At 41.4% G+C, this 23,049-nt stretch overlaps 3 protein-coding genes across 4 annotated transcripts; 2 read left to right on the plus strand and 1 right to left on the minus strand.

Moving 5' to 3' along the window:
• The first annotated feature begins 2,995 nt into the window (after positions 1-2,995).
• Positions 2,996-7,500, plus strand: rbm12ba (RNA binding motif protein 12Ba). Its single transcript, XM_084557528.1, has 4 exons — positions 2,996-3,262; positions 4,547-4,578; positions 5,093-5,259; positions 5,451-7,500. The coding sequence occupies exon 4, from the start codon at positions 5,476-5,478 to the stop codon at positions 6,922-6,924; it is 1,449 nt and encodes a 482-aa protein (XP_084413654.1). The 5' UTR covers positions 2,996-3,262; positions 4,547-4,578; positions 5,093-5,259; positions 5,451-5,475; the 3' UTR covers positions 6,925-7,500.
• Positions 7,501-7,518: 18 nt separating this feature from the next.
• On the minus strand, positions 7,519-13,955 carry LOC311497285 (uncharacterized protein). Its single transcript, XM_084557529.1, has 12 exons — positions 13,779-13,955; positions 12,801-12,885; positions 11,403-11,433; positions 10,506-10,583; positions 10,263-10,402; positions 10,047-10,172; positions 9,650-9,695; positions 9,401-9,466; positions 8,754-9,313; positions 8,538-8,642; positions 8,178-8,271; positions 7,519-8,023 (listed from the first exon to the last, which is right to left on the minus strand). Exons 2-12 carry the CDS (start codon positions 12,867-12,869, stop codon positions 7,980-7,982), a joined length of 1,359 nt encoding a protein of 452 aa, XP_084413655.1. The 5' UTR covers positions 12,870-12,885; positions 13,779-13,955; the 3' UTR covers positions 7,519-7,979.
• A 330-nt stretch (positions 13,956-14,285) lies between these two features.
• tex10 (testis expressed 10) lies at positions 14,286-22,883 on the plus strand. 2 transcript variants are annotated; one of them, XM_084557504.1, is made up of 16 exons: positions 14,286-14,535; positions 14,775-14,978; positions 15,071-15,258; positions 15,352-15,678; positions 15,768-15,980; positions 16,131-16,383; positions 16,464-16,576; positions 17,280-17,527; positions 17,701-17,833; positions 18,384-18,553; positions 19,208-19,385; positions 20,169-20,391; positions 21,610-21,690; positions 21,797-21,981; positions 22,122-22,332; positions 22,434-22,883. In XM_084557504.1, exons 2-16 carry the CDS (start codon positions 14,796-14,798, stop codon positions 22,554-22,556), a joined length of 2,829 nt encoding a protein of 942 aa, XP_084413630.1. In that variant the 5' UTR covers positions 14,286-14,535; positions 14,775-14,795; the 3' UTR covers positions 22,557-22,883. The 2 variants fall into 2 exon arrangements, with proteins under 2 accessions (XP_084413630.1, XP_084413629.1); XM_084557503.1 differs by having other exon boundaries at positions 17,698-17,833; positions 22,434-22,874.
• Positions 22,884-23,049: the final 166 nt, after the last annotated feature.

Here is a 23,049-nt window from a genome sequence, read left to right on the forward strand (position 1 = left end):
ACAGTGAGACACATTGACAGAACATACACAGCAGTCTGGGTCATGTTTGTTACCACTGTAAAAAAATGCTTTTCTCGCCAGGTTCAAAGAACTCCATCCCTATGACCTGCTCAAACATCATTTTCTCCTTCACTATGTCAGGGTTGGTCTAAGTTAAAAAATACAACATGGAAGACAAAACCATAACCTCAGTACAATACAACTCATATATACCAAACAATAAATTTACAATCAGGAAACGTCTGGTTCCAGTTTGCTTGTGTGAGTTTTCCTATGGCTATTTGTACTAACATGGTCTATAATGGATCCTAGGACCCTGCTGATTGAATCCTGTATCCTGTCATATTGCGATGGTTAGTAAGAACCACCTGAAAGGTCTGTGATGGGAAGAGACAACTGAAAAAATGAATTAATTAATGAATAAAGAGGACAAAGGCAATGTGAGCTGCAAGATAAGGTGCAGGTGTATATGTTCCTTCTCTCCTTCAGATTGTTGATCATTTCCTCCATTATTTGAGTCTGCGTGGCCATGAACTGAGCGGCCGCGGTTATAGTAGCCAAAACAGCGGTGATATAAGAGCAGCACAGAAATCTGCATAGAAATACAGCCATAACACAATTAAGTAAAGTAAACATTACAGACAGAAAAAAATAGCTGAACACTATATTTCCATTGCCATTTACATTATTGATTGAGCAGAGATCTACAAACTGATGGACTTTGTCCTCCACAAAGCACTCATAAAACACACTGAAGAACATTGTTTGTAGGGACAAAAGCATATCTTTCATATGAGCTTGCACTTTCCATTTCATTTCCTTAAGGAAAATAGGAGGAGGTAAATGAAGAAAGAAATCATTTTGAATGGATGTTATTTACCTGCAGGAATGCAATATAGAGCCACAGTGAGGCTGCCAGACCGTAGCGCAGCATCAGGCTACATGAAGGGGTGTATGCCAGGAGTGCTGTAAAGTTGCCATTAAGGGGACCCTTGGTGCCAGGTTAGAGAAACCAGCATAAAATTTAAAATTGGCCTAAATGATGAAGACACTGTACCTCCACATCAGTGAGGGGGAGGAAGTAATTCTCTTCTTCCAGCTGACCGTCTTCAGCATGGAGTAGAGCACAGCCATCACACCTAGAGCTGTCTGAGCAGACAAAGACATTTGTACATGTGACATCAATCATATAGAAGAACATCTCCTCAATGTTTCCTCACCATGTTTCTATTGACATTTGTTTATTACATGAGCCTCACTCTGATCCAACACTGGTTTTATCTTTCAGCAGTCTGAACCCCATTAGAACGACATTCAGTGTCTCCTAACGCATGACAGCAGACCACAGGATCATTCAGGCATCTTCCCAAACCATAACAGCGCCCCTAGTGGCCATTCTACAAAGGCAAACGTGTGTGCATGTGGGTACTACTCACAGACACAGTTTGAGTCTTGATATCCTTGATAGGGAACATCTGCGTAGGTCATAACCATTAGAGGGGGAAATACTTGTCCTTCCTGTGTTCGTGGAACTGGCTGGAGCCTATGAAACACACTCATTTCATAAATACCAGCGTTACCACGCCACAAAAAGGAAAAGGGATGTTTTTACTTTATTTTTATCACGGTGGTGTGCACATACCTTATTCCAACACTGCCAGCTACACAGATGACTTAAGGCACGGAAGTCACGGTCTTCTCTCTTCCACTGAGCGTGTCGACAAGAAACATCCGTCGAGACAAGCACCAGTTGTTGATGCTCTCTATATAAAAAGTAAATATATCAGAACAATGCACACATGCACATTACTCTAAAAGTCAAAATACCACCTTGGTTGATTAATCGTCCATTGTATTGCTGGTTTTTGACTAGTGTGGGCAGCGGAAGAAGTTTTCTACTCTCTCCTCCACGAAGCTCCATAAACACATCGTAGAACAAAGGTTCAGGGTGGATACCAAACAGCTCTTCCACTGAAAGATCACACTGTCCACACACACACATTCACACATGTATACAGAGCTTATAATACAGTTGGGTACCCCAACGGAATATGTACACCTTCTCTGAGCTAAATGAAATAAATGATACTCACTCTTTTTGGGTAAGCAGTTCCGAAGTTGAAGGCTGCTGCCTGATAAGTGGCTGGTTGTGGACAAATCTAAAGGAGAGGAGAGGTGTTGTGTTTTTTTCTGCAGCAGTATTTTCACAGCCATGGGGAAGAAGCTGTATTTAAGTCTGTTTGTGCGAATAAGCATCGTTATCTCCATTGCATGCTTCACAGCTGGTCACATCCAAAAGGTTTCCATTGATATCTCTTTCCACTGGAAAAGAAATGGACATAAAATACATAATTATCCATGATTTCATTGTCTCATTAAATCTGAAGCAAGCCAATTCAGCATTGCAGACCACTTGTTGAATGCATACTGGTAAGGGCATTGGCACTTCCCTTCATCACTGCGACTGCCTGGACAGTGAAAACACCCAAACCCATCTTTTGTTACTGCCTGTAAAGATGTAAGGCATCACTACAGATATGAGAAAATGTGTGTTGTATTGTATAAGCGATACATACAGGCTTGTTGGTGGGACATTGCTGACAAGTAATGGACAATTTGTCTGTGGTGACAGTTTGGTAACCAGTTTGGAAAATGCAGCTCAGTCCTGAAAAGGAAGGAAACACAGGTGGGGAATGCAATGACGCAAAGCCTTGAGTTGTCATTTTATTAACCAAATTCAGTTACATGTTCGTTACCACAACAAGTTACACTTACATACAAAAATAATAAGTAATCCTCTCTATACTTCCTAATAGCATTAGTAAACCAAATGCAAGAAAGAGGATAGGCAAGCAACACATTATGGGTACAGGATCAAAACATGAGAAAAGAGATCAGAGGAAGGATATGGACTGTAGCAGTACTAACACTGATAAGAAGAGGTGTTTTAATATGATCTTTTGTTATAGGCTTATTATTCTTGGGATCAATATATGATCGTGGTCTTATTCTAATATTATAACCAAGTGCAGAAAACAAACTAGAAGACAATCCTCCACAATCCAAGGTAAATAAACACATGTCATTAAACCAGACTGAATGGAAATCCCCAGCATTTCCTGCCTGCCTGTGGCTTGTCCCTAGTGGGTTGTATTTGCATTGAAGAAACTGAAGAAACTGTCATCTGGCCCCAGTTTTATTTTAAAAGACTCATCATTGTTTCTAATCTGACTTTGATTGCATTCCAGCTGGACGGTCACAGGTGAGTTTGTTTGAGTAGGAGGAAGAGGAAAAAAGTTGTTTCTAAATTTTTCTATGATGAGTAACTTTTTTACTGAAAAAGGAAAACTGTTCGGTTGTATTGTGTAGTTTGCTGGGGACTCCTCACAGACTTTTCTCAGAGACACACCAAATCTAGCTTCTGCTTTCCGCTGCCTTTGATTTTAAGCTTCATTTCTGTTGAGGCATTTAAAAGAACATTACAGTTTCAGATGTAGGAAGGTGTTTAGGGTGGGAAACGCTTCTTTGTCAGTATATTATTTTCTTGATTTATTTCTTGAGCAAACTCTGTTATTTAGTTTAGGGACAGCCGTGGTCTACTAGACAGAGGAGCTGATTTGGGAGTGTAAGGTGATGCTGACATCACTGGGTTGAATCCCCTTAATGTGCCCGCTAGAGGTGCATTGAACTCCATGTAAAGTACAATGGTTTGCAATATTTATTTGTTCAAAATACTTATCTTCATAATTATGTAATCACAGATGATACCTGAATGACCAGTCGCACATTACTTCTAGCCAAACACTACTATCTTTATAATGCAAGACCGCCTTGGTGAAAATTTTGACTTAGTATCTTCCTAGGATGGAGCGCTAACTAATATCCATTATTTCAAGACACTAGAATGAAATCATGTAATTAAGTGTTTCACTTGTTTCACTTTTTCATTCTGTACCAAAAAAACAAAAAACACCTAAAGCAACTGTCTTTTAGATGATTTTAGATGGAAATATCATTTTGAGAAGAGGGACATTTTTATAAAACATACACTACCTGGCCAAAATTTTTTTATTTTTTTTGATAATTACTGCATGGGTGAATATCTTTCAGCTGGCAACAAGTTATTTAACCCCAGCTGATGCAATGAGTAGCTTCTCATTTCTTAACCAACCATGTCTAAAGACACATCCCGTGGTGGTGGAAAAGGTGTTAGTCTGTTTGAGAAGCGTCAAATCGTTGGCATGCATCAAGAAGAAAAAACATCTAAGGAGATTGTAGAAACTACTAAAATTGGGTTAAGAACTGTCCGACGCATTATTAAAAACTGGAAGGATAGTGGGGGACCATCGTCTTTGAGGAAGAAACGGGGTCGAAAAGTGTCGGTGGATCACGATTAATCGGGATTTTGTTTGAGACTACCTAAAGTAATTGTCCACACAGTGCATGAGTCACAGGGGACTTTTGGTAGGAAATGCAAGCATCAGCTCTGCAGATGCATCCTCACCTCTACTTCCTGTGACAGTGTAAATTTTTTGTTTTTTTGCAGTGATCTCAAGGGAGGAAGAACCCCACAACTGCGTACGTAAGATTTTATGAAGATTTTAGTGTTTTGAACTGAAATAGAGATTACCTTATAAAGTCAGATGTTCATTTAATTTTATTATTTATTTTGACTGTTAATAATTAGAGTAAATGAATGAATTATAAGTAGATGGGGGAGCTCTTCTCTGCATGAAACTACTCTTTACATGGAGTGTAAATGTGTTGATGCTGAATCATTTAGGCGTAGTCATTTTCAGGCTCAAGACTGTCATCAGTCTTGGCTTGTTGATCTAATGCTTGTTAGCTGCTGAAGAGGTTTTTTTTATTAAAACCAATCTGTATTTTAGTTTGTTCTGACTAAACTAAGTGTTTACATACAGTGGGTGTAATAATGTATGGTTGAAAACCGTTAACAAAAAAAGAGAGTACATTGTAATATCAGGGAGATAACATTGCTGCCACAATCAGAAGGCCAGTGTTGATTGCTGCATGGATGTAGTCCACACTCCAGTCCAGCAGGTGGCAGTAATACATCTTAATTATATTTCAGAGCCAATGAACGCGATGGGAGGGAAAAACACAGCGGATACAAAGGGGAAGCAATGAGCGCGACCACACTTAAAAGCATGTAACCACGACTGTGCTGAGACAAGATAACATCAAGATAACAACGCTTTGAAAACCACTAATATAATAAGTCTTTTAGATCAAAGTCTGGTAAGTATCTGTGCGTACTTTACGGAGGCGGGAACACCTGTTTTTGTACTTTTTTCTCTTTGTTTTTAATTGTTCCTGCACGATGCACGTTTTTTTTTTCTTTTTTTTCTTTTCTGGCTTTGTGCATATTGCATACCTTCACATAATACAAATGCTGTTGCTTTTTTCACCACAGTTTTCTTGATTTGCAGAAACCTCCTGGTGTGGTATGACAAAATGACCATAATCATTAGATTGCAAGGCCTGGATGTGAAGGCTGGCACCGAAGACATACGGGCATTCTTTGGCTGTCTTCATATACCTGATGGTGGCGTGTACATAGTGGGAGGAAGTCTTGGAGAGGCCTTCATTGCATTCAACACGGAACGAGAAGCACAGCTTGCCATGCGGTATACTGGATGTTACCTCAAAGGCTCAAAGGTGACTCTGCACATAAGCAGCATGCCAGAGATGGAGCACAAACTAAGATCGTTGTTAAAGGAGAAGAAATCCTCACGGCTTACGGTCAAAAAACCTCAGCAACATCCAAATGGAAACCTTTCAAATGCACAGCCTCCAGATATTTCCCCTTCTTCCGAGTGTCCACTTGCTCTTGGAACTGCAAATCTACCACTTGCAAATGCACAACTTGTTTATCCCAGTACTGTGAATGTACAAGCTTCAAATGCACAATCTCTTGATTCCAATACTGCTTTTCTTCTTGGGGTATATACTGTCCTTCAAGGCCTCAAGTCATCCCAAAGAGAAGTCAAGAATGCAGACCCAAGAGTCCATTTGCCCTCTGCTGACAGCACGGCGATCGTGTCTGGTGCTGTGGGGACACCAGAACAAACTCTGAATTCAAGCCCAGGCTATGTCAGGCTATTTGGTCTGCCAACTTCAGCCACAAAAGACGACATCTGTCAGTTTTTCAGTGGGTTGACCGTACAGGAAGCCATTGTAAACGTGAAGTGGGGACCTAATTCTGTCTGCCTTGTGAAGTTTGCAAGCGTGCAAGATGCATCTGTCGCTCTTCGCTTCAACAATCAGTCACTAGGCCACAGTTGTGTGGAGGTACGTGGAGCAACTGAGAAGATGTGGACCAGCGCGCTACAAGAATGTGAAATTACTTTTGACGTTGGGGAGAGACAGAAACCCCAGCACAGTCCTATAAAGGAAAGTAAAAACCACAAGCAGAAATCTACTACTTGTCTGCTGAAGAGGCAATCCGTCCACCGTTCACCATCCAAACCATCAAAAAAGCCCAAACTTGCCGGTGGCTCAAGAACTTCATCACCAGCTATGGAGTACATTGTCATGGTCAGCAATCTTCCCAAAATAATTACCAAGACTGAAATCAAAGAATTGTTTGGATGTCCAAACATTTCACACAAAAATGTGCTTCATCTGCTTGACAAAAAAGGAAAAAGAACAGACACAGCTTTTCTTATTTTTAACCACACTGAGGATTATGACTACGCAATGAATCTCAGTGGCTGCCATGTGGGTTCTGATGCCATCAAGGTCTCTTCCATCACAAAGGAAGTGATGAGGGAAAAGATGACTAAATTCTATCATAGGAATCACCGACTCTTTTTGAAGACGGACCCAAGAAAGAAACCAAATCAAAAGTGGAAACCAGGTCCAGTTAAGACACTTGGAAGTTCTATCAAGCAAGAACACTGACCTTACACCTTAGACATGCCTGTTTGTGCGAAACAGATGTGCAGAAAAGTCGAATAAAAGGCAGTTTCTGCAAATACAAACTGGGAATAAATAACATAACCTTACTGCTTGACAGTGATGGCAGTAGTACCGGCGAAGCAGTGGTTCAGTTTAAATCAGAAACGCTCGCTGTACTTGTTCAGAGGATCCATGGAAACGTATTCTTGGGGTCAAACGTACTTCTTGCCCTTATAAATGTGAGGCAGATGGAGGACATCTTGGCAAAAAATGTTTGAGAAAAAGTTTATCCTCCATCAAGTTTGTCTTTTGACTTCTGTTCTGTTTTATTTCACTAACCTGTGTCCACAATGCTTGGCTGGTTAAATGACACCATTTCAAATAACTGTTATTTGGCATGTCTTCACTCAATGTACATTCTACTCGGTTTAAAATAAATAATATTTTTTAAATTGTTTAATGGTCTATGAACCTGGAGAACTTCCCAGAGAGAACTCCCAGCGATATAGCTGTGATCTTGTTGGAAACTGGATCCCAACTGCTGAGGTCTTGCATGCAGAAGATGAATCAACCTCAGTACAGAACCAGGTGATGCAGTATCAAGGTTCCTTAGAAGTCTGTTGAAACTTTATAGTGTTTCACATATATGTTCCAAACCTTAGAAGAGCATCTTGTCTACTTACCACAGACCTAAAGAAGGAAATACTTTCACTCTTTGGTAAATGCTCCTTAACTGAAGGTAAATATTTTCTTTGCACTAATACAAATTTCTCTGTAACTTTTATTGGGTCTGAGGAACTAACAAATCATACACTCACATATCACTTAGAGCTGTTCAAAACATGCAAGAATTAAATTTGTGTAAAACTTTCCAAGTTATGAATCCATATTATAAACAAGTCAAAAACATTAAAAAAGGAAAACTACTTGGTAGCAACTGATAAATGTTTAAAAGTGTAAGAACAAAAAATAATCACAATTTTTTTTTTAAACTTGATAGTCATGAAGGGATGTGCATATAGAACAAGATGATCAGAAGATTCAGGTGTTGTTTCCCATCATTTGTAATATCTGGGCAGACTATCAGTGTACCTGGATGAACCTGCAGAAACACACAAGTAGATAGGACAACAAATAAACACATTTTTGACCTCTTCGTTCTTAATTTGGTGCCTTTGATTTAAAACAATGGCAATTTGTGACCTACATTTGAGTCAAATAAATCAAATGAAAATTTTGAGAGGAGACTAATGTACCTGAGAGACTACTTGGGTATCGGTCGTTACTGCTTGGCAGTCTGGCCGCTGTTGAGGAGAAGCCTGTGGAGCTCAAACTGTTGAGACTAGGACCCTGAACAGGAAAAGAAGAAGCATCAAAATGCATGTTTTAATGAGTTTATCTGACTGGGAAACAATACGAAACATGCACATAATGGGGTTTTGCTTAAAAGCAAAAAGCTTATAAGTGGCTCAGAAGAAGATCCAATGCGTAAAGAATACAAGTAATAATACAGTTAGAATTGTTACTACAATTAGTGTGCCAGATCAGGTTGAATGATTAATCTCTGAGAACAGGATATTTTAAACAGTAACATTAGTTAAAAGCAAACTCCATACCGCTGATACGCTCCTCAGTCTGTACTCCATCAACACATCTGTTAGTTTCTGTGTCACCTTCAGCACCAGCTGGGCATCATTCTCATTCTCTATCCGGAAGTTATCCTAAAACACATTTTACAAGGTTTCTGTATGCCTTAATGCAGATAATGCAACCACCAAAATAACATTAAAACGTTTATGGATTTGGGGAGGAACCTGCTGAGAGTGACCTACCAGGTATGCGAGCAATGTATTAGAGAGGTTGCTATTTTCTGGCGCTGCTCCCATCAATCCTGGCCTGTCCATTGGCCTGTCCATTGGCCTGTCCATGGGCCTGTCCATTGGCCGGTCCATGGGCCGGTCCATCGGCCGGTCCATCGGCCGGTCCATCGGTCTGTCCATGGGCCGGTCCATCGGTCTGTCCATCGGCCGGTCCATCGGCCGGTCCATCGGCCGGTCCATCGGCCTGTCAACTGGCCCATTCATTGGCCTATTCCCCATCTGGTTGCTCCGGTACTGGTCAGGAAACATATTGCCTGAATTCTCTTCCAGCAATCCACTGTTTTGAAAGCCATGTCTCCCATCACCTGGACCAAATCCATTTCCACCCCCAGGTGGGCGATGACCCATACCATCTGAGAAAGGTCTTGGATCCATACCAGAGTCAGGAAAGTCTCGCATGTTTGAGTAGCCTCCAAAGCCAGGCTGTCTGTATTCACCCATTGGATAGTCAGAGAAAGAACCACCATGAGGAGGAAACTCCCCTAGAAACCCTGGGTCAGCGAACCGGGGACCTGTAACATACATGTTGATTAGGTTTCAATACACATACTATAATTCAACATAAGTATATCATATGTAACAGCACATAGAAGACTCACCAAAAGGTGGCCCCATTGGTCCCATCCCTACAGGTGGTGAAGGCCCAACTTTCGGAAGAGCTGAACCTGAGAATAAAAGGAACAAGAGTGACATTCACATCTCAGAATCGTCACTAATGGGACAAACACATTAAAGAACATATTATCGTTCACTTAAAGAACGGTTACCTTTTAAGTTATTAAAAAAATAAAAATAAATTGAATGTGGCGTGTGAATAAGTTTGCCAAAGTCGAAGCATGTTAACTTACGGAGTCCTTTGAAACCTGGCACGTCAAAAGGCTCCTTAAGAATCACCTGTAAGACACAAAAAGAACCAAAAAAAAGGTCAAACCCATGTCTGGCTCAGTTTACAACAACTTTATAATTCCATTCAATTGTTGATCAGATCAAAATGTAAACGGTCTAATTATACTGTTGAACCGTAGAGTCGTGACCTCACTGCCTCATAGTCTAATAACCACTATGCAGTTTGATTTTGACACATCTTCCAGGTCATCTTTTCTGTCATAATAAAAATCCCCAAGCAAACCTGTCCCCTCAACAGACCTACATTTCTAAGAAGCATTCAAGGCCATTCTAGCCAACACCTCAATCTTAAAGACAATAGGCATATTTCATTGCTGTAGTAATAGGTCTGATATTCACCTTGATTTGTCCCCTCCCCTCTGTCTTCTCCACTTCAGCAGCAGCTTCTTTAATTGTTTTTCTGACAACAGGGTCTTTGATGGCGTCTTCCTCTTTACAGGTAATCTTGTCAGGGTGGACCTTTTTCTGTGTAAAAAGCCAAGAAAAATATCAGTTGAAAATATCAATTCTGCATCACTGTGCCTTGAGGCAGAATAATAAACCAGCAGTACTAACCATGTATCTGTAGCTGTGTTTCCAGCCTTTCGCATGCTCAACCATATCAGGCTGCAAGCCGGACATGGCACAGAGTTTGCACTGGTAGTGTGGTGGGACAGACTTACTCGGGCTGCGGTACTCCCACACATATTGAAGACCTGCAGACATATGACGATTGCTAGTTATCAGTTTCTGTATATAGAAAGGGAAGGAGGTAATGTAGATGAAGTTAAGCAAAAAAAACAAAAAACTTCTGCTTACCAATGATACACTCTGTGATCCCCTTCAACTGTTTGCTGAGAGAGGGCATGGTATGGATAGAAGTCCCTTTTGTGAACACTGGGAAAACACAACAGTGGTCAGTGCAGTGTAAGGGTTTTATGGTGGTATGTGACTAATAAAAAAGATTTATGTCCACCAAACTACATTAATGATCTTGTCTGTCTTAGATGTCAAGGAAGAAACATTTAATCAAAGAAGAAATCACAAAGCCTTAAAATGATGGCCAATGGATTTTAACTGAACAACCACTGACACCTTAATTCCTCGTGTGCCTTTGAAGCCTCGAAGAAGGAACAACAGTTCCCTTTTAACCCGAAAGCTGCTCTGACGCACTGCTTCTACTGTGCCAAGCCACAGAAGAATCACTTCTGTGGCGCACCAATGAAGCAACAACACGTCGTCATTCATGCCAGTGTAACACAGGTAACTGAATACTGTATAAGGCAGTATTCAGAGTTTATACAACTATCGAGCACAGAAACCACTGCAGATGCGTGACTGCGTTATTGCATGGCCTGCTGTTTTAAGACCACGTGTAGGTGTTAGTACAGTGAAGTGGATGATGCCGGTCTTCAATGCATCAATGTCTACAAATCTAAAATTGTTCAGAACATTTTGAAAATCCTTGTTTGAAATTTTATATTACAAACGGGAAACTTGTGGCAAGATACTGAAAAATGTTTTTCAGAATAATTTCTAGAGTGACTGCCCCGACACCAAAAGCATGAATGGCACCACAGGAGTCCCTCTGTTTCTGAGGGTTCAAGTCTGACTGAGTGGTGAACATGGCACCACCCATGACATGAAGCAGGGAAATCAAGGTCTCAAGCTTCAGCTCTCAGCACTGGAAGTGGCACCGTGTGTAAAAGGACTTACCTATATCAGCTGAATACTGCGGCTGCTTTCTCTGTCAACAGGGGGAATAAACCCACAAGAAGGAGAGAGACACAGGAATTAGTGACAGGATAGCACTTGGAGGACTGAACTCCCCCATGTCTGCCACACCACATAAGCCATAGAGACATTTTTCCTTAATCTCCATGACCATCCAGCAGCAGCGTTCACAGACGTGTTTAAATCATGACGTCTGGTAATTTGTCCTAACTCTCATCAAATGAGAACGTAGGACAGCAACACTTTGTTACTCAGTAGGAAAGAAACTGGGTTGTTACACAGAATGAAGACTAAACTAGGAACTTAACAAAAATGTATTTGCATAACATAATGAAGTTTACCTTTTGGATATAAAATCCCATCCCATCATTGTTTTATCTTATTAGACAGGTGCGTGAATGGTTACAATTAAAGTATGATTTTAGATTAGAATTATGGCCAAAAATGTCACATATTCCAGAAATATCTTTTTCACAAGAAGGAGGCAGACGCGAAATCAGAGTAACCTCCACTTTTTAATCGCTTCATGCTTGAATCCAAGTGAACATCTGTGCCAAATTTGAAGAAACTCTCTCAGGGGATTCCTGAAAACAGCAACCAACCAAGCATGACCCCTTCACATGATGAGAGTGAAATTCACCAACCTTAATGATGGTATTTCTCTGGTTAGTTTCACTGGTGAGTAGTAATCACAACTGATTAGTCTCACACGTGATTGACATGTTAAGTAACTGGAGCTTTAGCACATTAAACAGATGTCAAATCCTAATAAACAACTGATTAATCTACAGGACTGAGTATCCTGTAGATTGCTGACTTTACAATCACTGAACAAAGTTATTCAAAACAGCAAAGTGATGTCTAATTTCCTCTCCTATTTTAAACAAGACCACACTCAGGACTAAAAACTGAGTGGGCTGTCACTACATATTGGTTCAAAGAACCAAGCTGATTCACCTTAAGCACCAAGTTCAAAAATGAGCTTCAGAAAATTTAAGAAACACTTGGATAGTAAAGCCAAGAAAGTGAAATGTCCAAATATGGCGCAAAAAACCCCAAAAAATAAATTAAAAAGCCTTTAAACCACCACAGTGAAGACATAGGTCAGATGTGAGGCCCAGACCACTGAATGGACTTCATTAACCAGAGTGCACATAAAAGCATACCTAAATGCACAGAAGCAGGTAACAAGTCCACCTGCTAAGGACTGCCATCTCCTGGCTCTTCATCAGGCATCATAAAAGCCAATGAATATTATTATTAATAAGAAAACACGAGGAACTCATGTTTCCTTCCGGAGCAGCAATTATACATTAAGGTGTAATTTTGTTGAGTTTGGTCACATAAAGCGCTACAGTACAACCACAGTGTGAAACTTACCTTTGGATTTCTCTTAAATAATGGCGGCCCATTACTTGGAGGCTGGTTTACAGAAGCCTGAATCTCCATATCCTCAGTTTCTGCACTGTTAAACAAACATAGAGACAATGTCAAAAATCACTTGCATGCCAAGTGATGTTCCACAGAGATAGCGACACTGCCTAATGACAAATTATGGAGTTACTGTCTCGGTGGATTAATAGCTAATTGTTTTGTTCCATCTCAGGCCCAGCCTAGTAAATTCATGCCCGTCATCATCTGTGATGTATATAATATTGTATTGTACTGTAGTCTATATACATAACAGTAATTTGAGGTAACATGTTACTTGTTGTAACCTCATATTCAGTGATTATAGGTGCAGTTTGTTGCTTTAAAGGGTTATCAAGTGAGGTTGTATAGGAGCTACTACAAATGACTGATCACAGCCGCTCATTTATTGAACAGCCATGCTTATGTTTTCAATTTTAGGACATTTTTATTCAAGTCAATGCATCATATCACCATATCAGATTTTTGTAAAATGTGACTTGTGACCTTTAAACAAGACGTATGCCTCTGAAACTATACTATCTGTAGCATTTTCCGTCTACTATCGTCGCCCCTCATTAATAGTATTCAGTTTCCCCAAGTCGCGACTTTTTACGTAGGTGTATTTACGATAAGTGTTTAGATACCGGCACAGAAATTTGGGGAACGCGTTTTAATCCCTTTTTAAATCTTCGTGGACTGTGGAATAAACCTCAGAACAACAGAAAGTGTATTAAAAAGAAACGTCTAAGGTTTCTCGGGGTAAAAAAAAAAAAGATGCATTTCTAATTAAAGATAGACACTAACTGGGGCAGGCCCAATCAAGCCTTACTTTAGAGCAGTTTTGACAACATTACATTGACATCGTAAAAAATATCTAAGCAACTCCAAACGCCACATTCCTCGTCTATCGCTACTTAAATAATTATATAATAGCAGCAAACTTACGCGATATACTCTAACACAAACTGCGACTTCCTCAAAGCACAAGGTCGGAAGAATTTGTTTAGATGAGCTAGCTAACTAGCCGGCAGCATTGACTGTAACGCCGAGAGCCGCTTTCGGAAAGATATTAGTAGCGTGATGCTTTCACCTGTTTAAAAAAGACGAAATTAAACGCTAGTTAGTCTATTTACTTTTAAAAAATTTCAAATTTGACTCTCCCAATTAATCTAAATTACTTAAACACAAGTAAAAAAAAATAAAAATAATAATTTGTCACGTCCCAATCGTGCATTAGCAGATATTTTACAGGAATGCGTTTTCTCAGGCACTTGTAAGGACATCTATGCAGTGCGTTTATTTTTCACACCAGGTTTTACCGTTAGAGATTCCGTGAGTCAAACGTTACTCGGTATTGAAGACTTTTAAATCACCCTGGCTTATGTTTTTGCTTCCCTTGTTCTAATTACAAGTTGGAAAATAAAAAGTTTTGTCAGGTAAAAAGTACAACTCTGAAATCTTGCCATATAGTTGTATTTGACTCTAAGCCCCGCAACCATTGAGCTCTACATATCGAAGGAGCAGGCATTGTAATAATGTACACACAGAGTCGGAGGACCCAGTGCATTAACACGAGATGGAATAAAGAATAATCTATTTTTTTCTTTTTGCATGTTTGGATAGTGGCTGGCAGTGTGGATATTATTTAGTTCAAGATACCGAGTGATTACTTTATGCACCGAAAACCCAATTTTTAAGTGTGGTAAGTAAAATAAGTAACTGTCATGCTTGATGCCTCGCCGGGAAGGCGAGAGGTGCGTTAGCAAAGGAAGCTAGCCCAGTTAGCTGTCGTGAATGTAGGTGTTTCTACCTGCTGCACTTTATCTTATTTAACTGAATTATTTAGAGCAACAAAACAGCAACTTTCTGCATGTGTTACACTCCAAACGCGTGTCACAAAATTATCAATAACGTGTCAAACCTCCATGTCTGGTAATACAGTAAGCAGTCCAGGCTGCAGAGATGAAGGCCAAGAAAAAGAAGAGACAGGATGATTTCCAGAAGGTCAAGCTAAAAGTTGGAAAGAAGAAGCCCAAAGCTGATAACGCTACCAACACCAACTTCCGCTCAAAGGGAATCCATTTAACTGAACAGCTTAAGAGAGACACAAGTGGGCCCACAACACACAGACAGCTTGGTATCAATGTAAGTTCTCCATGTGTCAAGATGTCAAGAAACTCAGAATCATGCTACTGATTCATTTTGTCAGCATTCAACGTCTTCTCTTTCTTCCCCAGGAACTGCTGTCTCAACTTCACCACTACAATGCCAATGTGAAACATGGTGCCTTGTTGGGTTTGAGGGAGTTGCTGTCCATTAATCCTTCTGTGTTGGAGCAGCATCTCTCACGCTTGCTTTCTGAAGTCGCAGCTGTTTTCACAGACAAAGACCGCAATGTCCGTGTGGCAGCTACACGTGTGCTCAGGTGAGAGACATTAGATAATTGTGATGGTGCCATAAAGTGAACACTTTTGTTTCTCTCTCGGCTAACACACTGTCTATCTAAAATTACTCGCAGGTTCATTGCGCAGTCTGTGCCTGCAGAACGTGTCGCTCCATTCTTCCCCCTCCTCAGCGCTCACTTGTCTTGTGCCATGACCCACATCGAGGCCAGCATCCAGGAGGATGCCATGAATGTTCTTGATGTGTTCCTGGAGCACTACCCTGCACTTCTCGCTGCACGCCCTGCTGTACTCCTCACTAACTTTCTAGAGATGATCTCTCACAAACAGAACAGTGGGGCAGCTAAAAAGGCTCAGGATGCCAAGGGGCGGACCTGGGCGCTGTCAGTGAACCTTGACAGAGCTGTGACAAGCCAGCAGTGGAGGCTCTCTGTGCTCCTCAGGTATGGAGGCCACTTGCACACAGAATCTAAAAAATCTGAAATCATAATTCTGGATGCTGACCTTGTTTTTTGTTCCACTTGTGTTTCAGGCTTGGTCGCTTTCTGCAGGCAGTCGTTGAGGAAAGGCCAATGGAGGAAAGTGATATGTCCACCCGAACTGAAGGGGTATTCGGCTCCAGTGGAGATGGCCGGATTACACCTGTGTATCTCAACTGGGAAGACCTTATCTACAGCAAAGTGGGAGTAAAGCTGTATGAACACTCTGGGGCCAGACCGACTCCACGATCCACCTTTAGACTCAGGTAGGATACCACAGACTTCAGTTACTGTTCATGATTCAGAATCGGAGACAGACTTTATATGAACTCACAACTTAAATAGTAATTTACCTGGGTTTAGCTGAAACTACGGCCCTGCTAACATTTTTAACATTTAGTTTCTTCTACTTTTAGACCTGATGTGGAGCCAGGAGCTGCAGTAAATGAGGGTCTGGACTCAGCTGAGACCGTTCAGAGTTTTGCAGCTACACTTGTGCCTCTGCTGCTGGAAGTGTGGGTTGAAGCCAGCACCACTGATTGTCCCTGGAATAACACAGAGGGCGCTCATCTGCTTACTCCAGATGCCATGTCAGTAATGTTCCAGGTCTTGTCTATTCTGCAGCTACTAAGAAAACTGGCACCGTCGCAGGAGAACCAGGATGCACTGGTGAGTTGAGATTTCATCAGTATTTCTTTTTCTAAGAAAAAGTTTTGATAAAACTGACAGACAGCATTGTCTTTGTTTAGGATGCATGGTTCCGTAAAGAATACCTGGGAGATTTTAAGCAGCACTTCATGAAAAACTTCCCCTATGGTGCGCGGGACACACCCAAACATAGAAAGAAAGTTGATCTCAAAAGGTAAGTAATAACATTATTAGTACTCTGTGGCACAAGATTTGCTCACAATAAGGCACACAGGGCAAATCAGTGCTCATCACTGTGTGGAAGACACAATAAGCACTAGTCATGGCAGTTGCTTATTTGATTCCGTTGTCCTAAAGTTAAATTGCTGATATGCCCCGCTCACTCACATGTGTTGGCATTCCTTTCACTTTTCAGCTTTTGAACTCTATGTTCAAAACTGTGACAGATATTTTTTAGCAGCCGATATATGCAGATCCCCTGAAATTGGTATCGCAACCTCTATCAGTGAATGAGGCCACTGAGAGGTTAAGTTGCTTGTTACCTGCTCATAAATATTTAAAGTGAGATCAGAACAAAAACGCAACGACCCCATATGCACAACGACGACAGTCGTAACACAAGCAATAGGTACACTGAAATAATCTGATCAAGGCATGATGCTCAACAGACCTTACTCTGTTAATGCTATCCATGAACCTATTACAGTGCCGTATTCTTTAAATTTCCCACTTCATTTGTTTGTACTATCACTGCGTGTTCCATGCAAGAACTAATGTAAACAGAGTTTAAAAATATAAAAATACAATTTGATGAGGAATCTTAAAATTACCATTTAACACACAAGAATACTAGGATAATACATACTGTATATGATCTCTAAACTGAGATAACACTCATTTTACTCTGGTCTCTTCAGGAGTAAGCAGACTGCAGCTGTTCCCAGCGTAAATGTGGAACCTCTTGCCCTAAACATCACACTTTGCCAGGTCATGGTATCCCTCAGCAAGAAGCAGGAAGGCAGTCGAGAGGCAGATGAAGACTGGCTGACACCACTGAGGGTCTTTGTCCAAGACACTCTGGGGAGTGGGATTAAACTGAGCTACAGGCAGCTGCACATGCTGCTGGGTACTGTGTGGAAGATGGTGCTCACACAAAAGAGCAAAAGTAAGAATCTGCATTAAATGTGTAGACGTCTCTATCCTTCCATGTCTCTCTCTGTGTTTTGAGACAAAATTCTGTATATGTTGGCATCCAGATATTACTTTGTGATCTACAAAACATGCGTTTGTAGTGTTTTACCATTTTGAGCTCAATATCTGGATGTCTTTGTGCAGCAGTGACAGAGGACCTGTTGGCAGCAGTGTATATCTTCTATAAGCAGAGGAACCTCCCTCTACAGACGCGATCTCTGCTGCTGTCTTTCTACAGCAAGCTCTACCTGCAGGAGCAAGGACATGCACACATTGCCAGGTAGCGTCATTGATTGTTATCAACATGTAGCATCTTGTTTTGATTATTGACAAAAAGTAGAAATTAAAAACTACATCATGTAGGAGAAACTATAAAAGTTCTTGCACAGTGGCATTATAATCTGGGAATAACCTTTGAGAATTCAATCTGGTCAGGTTAAAGTGTAAATGTTTAGATGAAAACATCACTGCCTTACAAAACTTAGAATTAATAAAACTTTGCATTAAAGCATTATTTGGAAACTAAATCAGGATGGGTCAATTTTGAGAAATTTGTCAGCTGCAAATGATCCACCATGTTTGGGTTTTAAAAATGTTAAGGACAGATCAGTGAGGGAATTTAGAGATTAAACGAGATTAAACGAGTGGGGTAAACGAGCTATATTATCTGAGGCTTCCCTGAAATAAAATAGTTATTTGTTCTTGTGTGTCAAAATTGTTGGCGCTTAGACAAAACAATTGCAACCGTTGTGTAATAACTGGGGTCATTTGTGTGGTTGTATTGATTTCACATACATTTTTCGATATTCTGCCTCCCCCTGTCTCTGAAGGAGCAAGGTGCTATGTCGTTGGTTGGCCTCTCTTCCTGTGCAGTTGTCCCAGCTGGGCCACCGTAACCCCACACTGTCAGCGCGGCTCATCGTTTCCATCCAGGCTGCAGCATCTCGAGGCAACAAAGACCTGCTCAACAGTCTGCAGACACATGCATGCAGTCTCTATGGTGAGCAGACTTATTTAGAGGGAAAGATGGAGAGTGAGTGTTCATAAAGATTAAAGCAGTTTGTGAGAAACATCTGTTTTTTTTTTTTTGCAAAATCACATATAGTTATTAATATTGGATGCAATTAGGAGATTAATATCACAGAACACTGGACTAGTTGTCATCATAGTTCCTGTAGGAGGCAGTATAACTCCACGATTCCCATCCGACACAACTTGGTTGAGCCAAAATGCTCCTAGGGGAGGAAAGCTGTAATAAAACAGGAAGCCTGTCCATATCCACAGCTCAGAGGATGGTCAGATAGTGAAGCTAGTGTGTGATGAGGGGGGCCGGTGAGGAGGTGGTGTTCTGATAGAAACTGCCGCAGAGACAGCAATTCCCATCACAAGACTCCTTTTGTCTGAGGGCTTCTGACATCAGCATGTGCGTCAGAGACGGACAGAGCACCAGACACACAGACACATTATCTGAGCCTTTACTGTAGTACTTATGTCTTTCTGCCTGTCTCCGTTTTTTACTGGTTTGAACATTGTTTCATGTTTTCCTAGTATTACTCTTATTGTCTTGATAACGCCTCATGTGGTAACCCCCAAACTTCGTAGTACATTACTGCCTCTGTCTAATCACACGTGATGTGTCTGTCTGTGTGTGAAGATCCAGAGGAAGGAGTTGTGGTGCTGTTACCAGCAGAGTCCCAGCAACGAATGGTGCAGCTGCTCTACTTCCTTCCCAAGATGTCCCAGGCTCTTCTGGGACATCTGAGCTGTTGCTGCACTGCCGGACGGATCTCTGCCAGTCTTGCTGCCTCTCTGATTCGTATCATACACCTTAGGTGAGCTGAAAAACCATAGTTCTGCACAAAAGCACGTGAAGTCACTTTATTGCTGTGTATAAAACACACCTTATTTAGAATAATAGAAACATTTCACAGCAGATAACTCTACTTTTTGCTAAACAGAAAGCACTCTTGCCGACGACCATCAGAGGGCAGTATTGCGCTTTCACAGAGGAATCTCTGATATTTTATGATACTCTTACCTCCCTGATGATAGGAGCTGATGTCAGTCCCCTGTATATTTGATATTGAACTAACTGATAAGCATTTTTTTCGTTCTCTTTTCAACCCCAGCTTGCCTTTCCCCGCAATAGCGTACGTGTTTGTCAGCATGCATTCATGAGTCTAACCTTTTTCTTGTGTCAGTGGGGCAGTGTTATACAAATTTTGGGTGGAGGGAATTGCTGAGTTCATATGGGATGGGATGTGTGTGTAATGGGTCAGATACAAAGAGCTCTTTAGGAGGCTGGAATGCAGCATCGTCATGGAGTATTGAGACGGCTGCCTGCATGTGCCTCCCAGGCTTCACAAAAAACACTGTTATCCACACACATTTCCTACTGTTACAGATCTATTCCCCCCCTCAAGGCAAAAAAGGAATTTTTCATAACTGTATTTCCGGGCACTATTATTCTCAATATTATGCTCTTACAAAACACAGTCATAAATAATCCTAAGAGATGCGATAAGAAGTATATGAGATGGCATACTATCTTGAATGTGGTAAACGATCATCTACAGGCTGATTTTGCATTATGATTTCTGTAACACGTTCTTCAGGTCCCCTCTGAGTGGCTGGTCGGTTGGGAGCCAGGAAGCAGCTCTGCAGGACGTGGACTACATCAGCTTCCTGTTCTCCACCCTCACAGGCTTCTCGTCCGAAAAGCTTGACTCCCTGCAGGAGGACGAGGACGACAGTACCCTGCCTCCCTCCCCTATTTCACCTCTCAGCCTTTACCTCACTCCGCTGGAGCAGTTCACACACCACTGGGACGTTGTCGAGGTGCGTTCACTGCACTCTTCCCCCTACAGTTAAATCAATTCTCGCACACACCGACTAACCGAAACCAATGGCGCTCAGAAACTGTGAATTTAGAAGCGGCAGGGACTTGGAGGCGAAGGAAGAGGAAGACATTGTTTTAAAAAATTGAAAAGTGTTGATATTCTGGACACAGCTGTGGTCTTTCAGTCCCCCCGGTCCCTCTCTGTCTCTCATATAGAGCTCAGAGGGTGGAAGCTTTATCGTGGCACTCCGGCTGAGAGGGGAACCTTTATCGCGTTGCGCAGGTTGGAGATGCGTGGTTATCGGGCATAGCGGATATGCACAAATGCTAATGAGAGCCCATGGCATGATGGGAGTGTGACATTTCTGCACAGAAATTACCGTTAACGTAACTGTGCCCTGGGGCAAGTGTGTGTGAGTGTGTGAGCAAGTGGGGGGCTTATAATCACTAATTCAGCTCCTCAATTAAGGCCTCAGATCCTGCCTCTCTCATCTCCCTGTCTGAGTCAATCACTGGCAAGTGGCGGGAAGGAGGAGGGAGGGGACATGTGAAGGCGAGGGGGGGCTGCATTCGGGGACGGACTGTGTCAACTCTGGTCCGACTAATGAGACGGGATTGTTTTTAATGACGGGGAGAATGCCAACAGGTGCACCATTCAGACACACATTGGCTCCTGCACTTCAGCACACACACACCTCAATTTGATAAAAGCTAATGAGAAATTTGATTTGGATTTCAAGTTAATGAAGGAAAGCTGAGTCTTATTTCCACTTTTAAAAAGTTGGTGGATTTTTAGGCCTGAAAATAATCTTGTCTCCATTTGAGCATGAGCAAAATTTAGTTGACATTTATGTTCTTTACTTTGGTAAAGACGTATAGGCCACACGTTGACCAGACAGGATTTAAAGGATACATGATGTTCATTTTAAAGCGGCAAGACATTATTACGGAAACTGACGTTACCTGACATTACATATCTAGAAAAGGTTTGTGTTAATGGGAACAGCAGGGTTTGGGTCAGTGTATTAATTATTCCAGAAAGCATTACAGATAATCTATGTCACAGATTTTGTTGTCCTAAAAAAATCAGGCACAGTGTGGTCTTCCTGTTGGATTTTTATTTTTTATGAACACACATTAGTACTTACTGTTAAAAGATAAAATGTAAACGGGACATCCGATAATGCAAATGGTAATAATTTAACTTTGATTTATAGGAAGTGTGCCACTGTCTGGAAACTCTGGGCTCAAAGTCTCAATGCTTTGACATCGTGCAAAATGGCATTTGCAGATACCTGGTAAGATTTTTCAGTCATAATTGTTTTTCTGTATTTTATATCTTGCACCGTTCTTTTCTCACCCCTGCTTGACGACATGGTATGGATATATATATGTGTATCTCAGACCAAGCTTGAGGTGGTTCCAGACAGTTTGGCAGCCGGGCTGCTGAGAGCTGTATCCAGATTACTGGATCTGTCCGTCCTGCCAGTGGACCCTGTGCTACGCTTCTTGTCTAAGTGCTGCCTCAGCCTCATGGCGCTGCTCATCACCCTGCAGCAGGAGGCACCTGCTGAAACCAACCACAAAAGGTATGTTTAAAGATCTGTGTTTGGAAATGATCTCTTGTTGATATCTAAATTATCACTTATAATAAAATAATAAAAGACTGCTGTTGTCAGATGCAAAATTGATAATAGCTGGGTTTAAAACCCTTCTGTCACATTTGCAGGGAGGCAATTTGGGGGGCTTGTGTGACAGCGCTGTGCACTGTTCCTCGCCTGCTGCGGATTGTTCTGCAATCGTTGCATGTTGGCGATCTGAATGAGGAGGAGCTGCCACAGCTCGGACAGATCCTCTCAATGCTGCTGCAGCACACGCAGCTACATAGCCAGCTGCTGGCCAACGCTCCTCTGCTGCAAGAGATCATACAGCACCTCACGGTAAACACGCAGCACACCCACATTTATAGGTTTATGCATTTTGAGACGCCCTTTGTGGACTTTGATCACCTGACTATAAACTCTGCATGTGTCCTTTTCAGAGGTACTCGCGGGGTGCGACCAGGGAGCAGTGGCTGACAGACCTGCTCTACTGTTACAGCGTCACAGTGGCTCACGGCTCTTCTGCTCACCGTGGAAGTCTGGGCCTTCGAGACATGTACTAATCTACGCGCACGATAGACAAGTACCCGGTGTGTTGCTCAGTTCACCCTCTCCCTACACCTCACAGTTACAGCGACAAAACACAGCTCAGTTGCACCATGTATGCGCCACAAATCTTTGACAAAAATACAGTGAGAACGTTTTTTTTTTATTTTATTTCATTTTATTGTTTTAAATCTTAAGCTGCCTCTTTACAGTTCTTAGCATGTAATTGTTTGCTCACTTTTTGCCTTCTTTTGGTGGTGATTGGGTACCTGGTGACTTTGTAGAAAAAAATTTATAATAACTAAAAGGAAAAAAAACAGAATAAAGACAAAATAAAGTTAAAAATGCTCTTGTTTCAGTTTTTCTTTAATTTTTTGCGATATGTTAAAAATGCAAGAAACACTGAGGTATAGGTTTATAAAATTACACATTTTTTGTGCAAATAAAGTAAAAAAAATAAAATAAAAAGGAGGCATAGTTCAGAAATACACGTTCCTCTCGAGAGGGAAA

This window comes from Chelon labrosus, assembly GCF_963514085.1.
Source record: "Chelon labrosus genome assembly, chromosome: 12".
Lineage (NCBI taxonomy): Eukaryota > Metazoa > Chordata > Actinopteri > Mugiliformes > Mugilidae > Chelon > Chelon labrosus.